Source organism: Miscanthus floridulus, chromosome 8, assembly GCF_019320115.1.
Source record: "Miscanthus floridulus cultivar M001 chromosome 8, ASM1932011v1, whole genome shotgun sequence".
NCBI classification, from domain to species: domain Eukaryota; kingdom Viridiplantae; phylum Streptophyta; class Magnoliopsida; order Poales; family Poaceae; genus Miscanthus; species Miscanthus floridulus.
The window spans coordinates 61,310,603-61,318,719 of NC_089587.1; the positions used below are offsets into that span (position 1 = coordinate 61,310,603).

Genomic DNA, 8,117 nt, shown 5'->3' on the forward strand with positions numbered 1-8,117 from the left:
CACGTACCACGATGCCAGCCTTAGCGCACAACCTCCTCACGGTCACGGGAAAAGGGGAGTTGAGGCGGCAAATAAGGGATGGCAGGATCGTTCTTTCCCATTTATTTTGTCGAAACATTTTTTTCTTGGTCCATTATTTACCAGCAGCTCACAGGGTTGAGAAACTGGGGCAGAGGTTGAAAGGCACCAACAAATCCACGTGTTCGTGGATGTCAAATAGATCATAGATGTGCAAGTTTCAGTTGGATTATCGATTATGTTATGAGTCGATTGCTCAGTCAAACATCCAAAAGATCACTTAAAACTCGCCATCTCATATTCAAAAGAACAAACTTAGACAAGAATTACTAACAACCGACTCAAATCAAGAAAGGCTGAAGCATTGGACTGCTCAAACTGCAAACTCAACTATTGAGATCTGAAACAAAATGACCAGACATGGAATGGAATGTTACATGCACGCTGCAGTCAGCGTGTCTGACAGGAATATACAAACAGAAGAGACATCACATTGCTGTTTGCTCTTATGGTGAGACAACAACATTGATCACAGGGGCGGGGGCAACGCATTCGACTCTTGAAGCCGATGTAGAGGCAGCATCTTCTTGTTGTTTTACTAGTTGCCCATCGACTTGAGAAGCCAATGGAGTGGTAGCATTCTCTTCTTCCCTCACAGGAGTAGCTTGCTTGTTTGCAGCTTCTTCTGCAATTTTCACTCTCTCCTCTTTGGGAAGCCGTAGCTGCACCCTCTGTTGCCTCTCTGCATACGTCTCCAGTCCTGCGTGCGACATTAGGAGTGATATGTAGGAGAGGAACTGCCCACCAGATCCAAGGCATTTGGCATGCAGGTAACCCCTGCATCTACCAGCAGAAAAGCAGAGCATCTCGATCCATACATCTTTGATTACTTCCCACATCTTGTTGTCATCACCAAATCGCATCAACTCTTGAGCTAGAATCCATGAGTCCTGAATGAAACCTTCTGGTAACTCTGCCTTGTTAATTATCTTTAGTGCAAATCCTCTTTTGCAAGGCCACTGTTAGAAGTAGATTTTTAAGTTGCCTAATTCACCCCCTCTCTTAGGCGTCACGTTTCTTATAATAATATAATGTAATATACACCTATATATTTTGTACCTAAATTATCCATCTCAACCATTATAAAAATTAGCAAAAATCTCTCAAATAACCCATTATAAAAATTAACAAAAATCTCTCAAATCTACATGTAAATGCTAATATAAGCTACTATGAAAAATAATTCAACATCTATAAGTACAATGTATGCACAAAGCTAATTGGAATACACAATTCTATCATTATTAAGTTAAAACTATGCACACACTTATGTTCCACTACGTAGACCAAGGAAACATGTATATATTAGGATAAATATTTATTTGATAAGTTTATCAATCATGGAAAAATATCCTTAGCAAACCACATAGTAATGACACTTTCAATTCACTTTAAGTTATATTAATACTCATGGTAATAAATTTTTGTAAGTCGTTATCTTGAAAAAAGTTTAAACAATTTGATTGAAACATTATACCATATGAATATTAGTAATTTAATTTCAAGCATTATTCATTTAATAAAACAATATAATAAATTCAACATCTCGAGTGCCATGCTGCATGCTAGAAACAACTATTTATGCCATTGTAAGAATTAAAAAGGTAGCTTAAGACCCAGAATATTATTTTAATAAAATAAAAAATGAAATTTTGAATAAACCATACAATAAGCATTGGAGTTTCAAATTAACACATGTATAAAACATTACAACAACTAGATCAAAAGCTGAAAGTTAAAATATAGTTTTTTATGACATCACATAAAGTGATGAAATAAAAGTTTATATACTTTAAGTTTATGTTTAAATACATATCTTGCTAGAAAAAATATTAATCCTAGAAATTATTACTCATGAAACCTCTAGAAAGAAAAAAGATAGATCCTAAAATTCTTACAAAAACCTAAAACATTTTGCCATCAAATGGGTAGACTATATTCACCATTGTAAATAATAGTTGTGGTATCTAAGCAATTAATAACCTCAAAATTTGGGAAAAAGAATCAAAACTTAGGTTCATGTCATCAAAATATAGACTATAGCTAAAGCCATCATAGTTTAAACAAATGGTTCAGCTAAATGTATATTGGAGACAAATAGAGGGGCTATGTAAAAAAAACTGATGGATATGGATGAAAAATACATAAAAATCAATAATTGATAGATTATGAAAACTGAGTATAGACTATAGACTATCTATTATAGCTATTATTTTAGAACATTAGTGAAGAGAAAAACATTTAATATAAGTAATTTTTATTAGTTATTAGTGTCTCCTAAGATTCTAACCCGTGCCAGAGCATGGATTGATGAACTAGTATAATATATATTATAAATACTTCTTTATTAGTCAGATGCATTAAATAGTATATCTCTTATAAACTTTTTAGACAAATATATCTTTTATAGTTCTAGCTCGTGCGAGAGGCTTTTACCTGTGTACCCTTAAAAAAGATGACACACTCCTGTGTATCCCTCAAAAGTTGGTCGTCACCTACATGCCCTCGCTCGAACTTTTCTTTTCCCTCACGCCATTCCGTCGGCATTTGCTCCTAACGGTGGGTAACGGCTCTGGAGAATGACTCAGTTGCCCTTGGGCTTGTATGGGCGTCTGAACTTTTTCGTTTCTCCTGTGCCATTGCCAGGCCAATTTTAGTTTCCCCTGTGCCATTACTGTTCATCGGAGCTATTTTTCTCTCTCCTCCTTTCCTCTCTCACTGACACAACTGGAGCCGGAGAAGCTCGTTTTTCTGGCTCCGCGGCTCCGGCCCCTGTAGGCATTGTCGGCTGCTGGGCGGCCAACACCCGGCCACAGTGGAGGAGCCGGAGCCCGCGGGAGCCCGGCCAAACTATACTGATACTGTCCAACCGTGACCTACTCCTACGGTCCTGCACGGTTTCTTTTAACTATCGGAGAAAAATGGTGTTGTATTTGCACTGCTATCATTTCAACTCTCTCATCAACGAGCCTTGCCTTGATCCACATGATCCAAGAAGATAGCTAGTTAGCCCTGCATCCCTGGAGCAAAAGAATAAGCCCTGTCAGTGAACCACTGTCCAAGCCAGCTGCCAGCCAGACAGCCCGCTCAAATTCTCACCCCACGCAAGACCCCAAACCACACTACTGTTGACACGTTTGGTGTGGCTGGCCTCCACCTCGATCGATGGATCGTATTCGTCCGCACGTACCTACGCACGCACGCGCACGGGGTCGGCGGGAGACGCCGCATCGGGATCTATAGTTTGATTCTATTGATATTTATTACATCAAATAGGTGTAAATATTGCACGAAGAATCTAGTGCTACTTATTTATAATATTATAAATATTGACATTTTTTTAGATAATTTACTTGAATTTAAAATGAACTGACTCGAGTTGCATTACTCCAGTGACTTAGTGAGTGTGTGTTTGAGAGGGCGTGCAACACAACGCCGTAGCGATTGGTCGATGTACGTGTACCTCGTCACGAGATGCATATACTAAATTCGCCGATCTGCAGGCTTTAGGGTTTTCCTTTTTGACCTGAGGCATTTCCCATTTCCATTACTAGATAATGGAAATACAGTAGTTCGGTAAGTAGAAGTAGAAAAGCAAAAGAGAAAAAGAAGAAGCTATGGATCAGCCCAAAGTAGACGATCACAATCCTCTGTTTCAGAGAATCGAGATCGATTACAGAAACCACTAGCCCAAACGAGACAGACTGAAATGACTATGCTACAGAAACCAGTTAATTATTGAGAAAACTAGGTCACCTTAATTTAGCATTAGTAAAAAAAAATGCACGGCGATGAGTTTTTTTTTTGAAACAAAGCACGGCGATGAGATAGAATCATAGAAGTGGGAAAAGAAGAAGAAGAAGAAGAGCAGAGTAGATAGTCAAGGAATTGATCTGACGGATATAGTGGAGGTAGATGGAGAGAGAAAAATTATAATAAAAACCAACAATACTATTTAAAAAACATTCACAAGTAAAAAAACAAATTTGTGAAAAAAGCTAGATATCTACACTGTTTACGAATTACGCGGGCAAACTTGCTAGTGACACTGAACGAAATGTGTACATAATGAGCATAAAATCGCAAAGCTAGATATAATAGTTGTTTTTGCATGAATTTGTAGATGAATATGCAAAAAAAAAAAAACATAGACACGACAATGTATACTTAAGTGACTACACTAGTATTACTACGGAGTAGTATGTACTTGTAGCAGTGCAAGATCAGAGGCATCGGAGTCACACGATCGGTGCCATTTTGCAATCTAATAACAGCACATTTCGCCAGCAAAGATCAAGCCGCAACCGGTAACCCTCTTACGACTAAATCAGCAAAATAAGACGTCCGGGCCATGTTATGTATGTACAGCAACAGCGTTAACACGTACAGTACTTACAAATTATGGTGTGGAGTGTGGACTGTGGTCTTGGTCAGCTTGGCGCCCGTCACGACACTTGTCGTCTACTAAACCCCGCGGCGTTTTCTTCTCCCTCTCCCCATCCGCTGTCCCTCCTCTTCCTTCCCACGCAGGCACCGCACCAGCGCCAGAGGCCAGACCCACGCTGGCACGCCACCTCCGGCACTCCACGCAGACATGCATAGCTCAAATTTGCCTGGCAATGGCACATGGGAAACGAAAAAGTTCAGACGTCCATACAAGCCCAAGGACAACTGAGTCATTCTCCAGAGCCGTTACCCACCGTTAGGAGCAAATGCTGACGGAATGGCGTGAGGGAAAAGAAAAGTTCGAGCGATGACATATAGGTGACGACCAACTTTTGAGGGGTACGCAGGAGTATGGCATCTTTTTAAGAGTACACAGGTAAAAGCCGCCTCGTGCGAGGGCATGAGTTGATGGACTGGTAAAATCTCCCGGCCTTATTATCAAGTATTGGACTGTTACTTCACATACAAGGTACACGGTAATGCATTGTTTAACACACCAGAATCTCACACGGCATAGTGCATCCTATCATCCATCCACCACTAACAGCTCTTCCGGAACTTTCAACACCGCAGGAGGTCATGTGTTACGAAGCACAGGGCAGAGCAAAACACGAACGGCATTCATGGAACAGTTGTACGGGTCAGAAGCTGCACCGTAGCTTCTGCTGCCTCTCAGGCGGGAACGTCTCCATTCTCACAGCGACGTCAGGAAGGATCGAGACACGGGCGTACTACTCTCTACGTCTACCACTAGCAGCGGTCAGCTGAAAAAGCGAGCATCGTAATTCGACACAGGCAATGTATACATTGGAGGAAAATTTTCTTCAGGAAATTTAATCCAATACGAATAACCGAGACCATGGTAACAATGAAACATCAACATTAAGATCACACTTGTACTCCAAACAATATACAGTATGTGATATATATTTTTTGCAACAGTGCAGCGGAACAGGCAAGCATAACAGGATAGCACAAACAAGTATGAAAATGGACCTCTAGGAGATAACAACTTGGACCTCGGCAACAAGGATGATTAAACTGGTCACTCTAGGAGATAACAACTTGGACCTCGGCAGATGCACCAGCAGCTCTTTCCATCATGTTCCAATCAGCCTCTTGTATTCTCCTTTTCATAGCGTTTACCCTCACAAAGCGCTGCCTCGCCACTTTCGGCAGCCGAAGTTGAACCCTCTGCTGCCTCTCTGCATATGTCTCTAGCCCCGCATGCGACATTAGGAGTGATATGTAAGTTAGGAACTCTCCACCGGAGCCAAGGCTTTTGGCATGCAGGTAACCCCTGCATCTACCAGCACAAAAACATAGCATCTCGATCCATACACCTTTGATTACTTCCCACATCTTGTTGTCATCACCAAGTCGCATCAACTCTTGAGCTAGAACCCATGAGTCTTGAATAAAACCTTCTGCAGACTCTGCCTTGCTAATTATCTTTAGTGTAAGTCCTCTTTCGTCCAGCAGTGATAGATCATCATCACCTTGGAGGACGGCCTCAAGTTCATCATAAGCAACTGTGAACAAATTCCTTCTGCTGCCAGGCAATAACATCTCTGGATTAGCAAACAGCAGATGCATCAAGTAGTTGGAGATTTGTCTACATATCCTGGCACATTGAGAATTACCAGATGTGCCCCTGCTGTAGAAGCACAAATCCGTGGCCACATGCCAGAGAATGATGCTCTCATCGAATGGCTTCTCTATACTCTCCAGAAGGATTTCTTCACGGCCGTTGCGCTCAAGTGCCCACTGGCCTCGGCTGTCGCTGAACCTCCAATAACTCTCGATATCTGCTATATGACTCATCCATCCAGCCTTAACATGCTCATGAACCAACATTGTAATGTCTTTGGATGAGTGATAGGACATCAAGCCAAAATATGTGTCAAGCAAACCTTTGCACTGAAAGAACTCTGCGATGCCCATTAGCCTTGCGTGCCTTCTGTTACAAGCTAAGAATCCTATAAGGCTATGCTGGGCAACCCCGTCTGACCACTTCACCTTAAAATATACCCATGTAAGAAAGGACGAAATCTCCAAAAAGTATGTGATGTACAATAATATAAATGTGACCTTGATGTCGCTTCCCCTATAAGCATTTTTGTGGCTGCTGTGGAAGAGGCAAATGGGCACGATCGGCAACAGGAGATTAGGGAGCAATATAAGGCCAGAAAAGAAATTGCCCCAGACAGGCGTGGTTCTGTTTCTATCAGGAAATTGGATTTCCTTGCTATAAATAAGATCAAAAGTGTTAGAGAGCCCTTCATAAATGGCGTCGTAAGTGGTTTTCTCGTCCAGCAACCAAAAGGATTTCAAGGTAGTGAGACGGTCATCATAGACATATGCATAGTCTACAAATAATTTGTCCGGCACAGAGAGTTGCTTCTTGAGTGATGATCGGCTATCAGAATCCAGTGCTGGAGGATTTTTGTTCTGTTGCACAAAACTCCGTGCTTCTTGTATGTACCCTTCAAGCTCAACTTCTCTTTTGGCAGTTTTTATCCTTGGGGCAGGATTAAAAGTAGTGACTATACTATTAAAGCTAGCCCTCTTGAGAGCCGATGGCTTGTCGAAGCATTTGAAAATACCAATGATAAAAAGCAGAATTGCTGCGGCTAGTAACCTCTTGTCAGCAGAGGATGACCATGACTTGCAAAACACATAGAGGGCCACGACGACCTGAGGAGTTTCACACAACTGAATTAGAGCTGCAGGAGCTTTAGCATAACTACGAGTTGTAATTTTGCAAAATATCACGAATCCTCTTTGTTGTCTTTCTCACCTGAGACACTGCAGTTAGAATGTGACGCCTCCATAGTTCGTTGTCTTCGATGTTGTAAGCAGAGATGTTGACCGGTCCACCGAGGTGTATCAGCAAGATAGGGGCCCATAACACCTCTAGGTCACGGCTCTCATATACAACCCCACGGCTGCAGTTCAGAGGCTCGTGCTGTGCCTTTTTCCGGCGATTGAAGAGCGTGGCGAGGGCATAGATGGTTAGAGCGTCTCCGCCTAGGTACGCTAGCCAGATGAGCAATCTGTACAAGGCCCTGATAGGCTTCTTGCGAGAACTGGCAAATAACGCGAGGTGGAACTGAACGCCGAGGCTGCCCAGGACGAGGACTCGCAGCTGCCACTCCTCCCACCATTGCAGGGCACTTGAGAAAGTCGTCATATATCTCCCTGTTGTGCGCTCTCTTTTGTGTTTGTGCACAGTAGATGCTAGTAGCTAGCTAAGGCCGGCGCCTGTGTAGAAAAATTCGAGGGAAAAATTGTGTATACATATTTCAGTAGCAACAATATATTTTGCAATGCGTGTTTTAAATTATATTATATAAACTGTACCTTGCTGCCGGCCGGCGATGATGGCAGCGTGGTGCCTGATCCTGCAGGTCCTGGGGTGAACGGGGTAGGTATATACCCCCGATCGTGGCGGCGGGCGCTTCCGCTTGCCCTACCGAAGGTCGTCGTCCGTCGCTGATGCGTCGAGCCTAGCACCCAGCAGGTCGTCGGTGATTTCCTTTGCTAGCTAGATACGGCCCCTCGCCCTCACCATCCTCGCAGCCTTTGACGCA

General features: G+C 42.5%; 1 protein-coding gene across 1 annotated transcript; it reads right to left on the reverse strand.

Moving 5' to 3' along the window:
- Positions 1 to 524: 524 nt before the first annotated feature.
- Positions 525 to 7,717, reverse strand: LOC136469186 (uncharacterized). The gene is made up of 3 exons (XM_066467483.1): positions 7,325 to 7,717; positions 5,726 to 7,221; positions 525 to 756 (listed from the first exon to the last, which is right to left on the reverse strand). Exons 1-3 carry the CDS (start codon positions 7,715 to 7,717, stop codon positions 525 to 527), a joined length of 2,121 nt encoding a protein of 706 aa, XP_066323580.1.
- Positions 7,718 to 8,117: the final 400 nt, after the last annotated feature.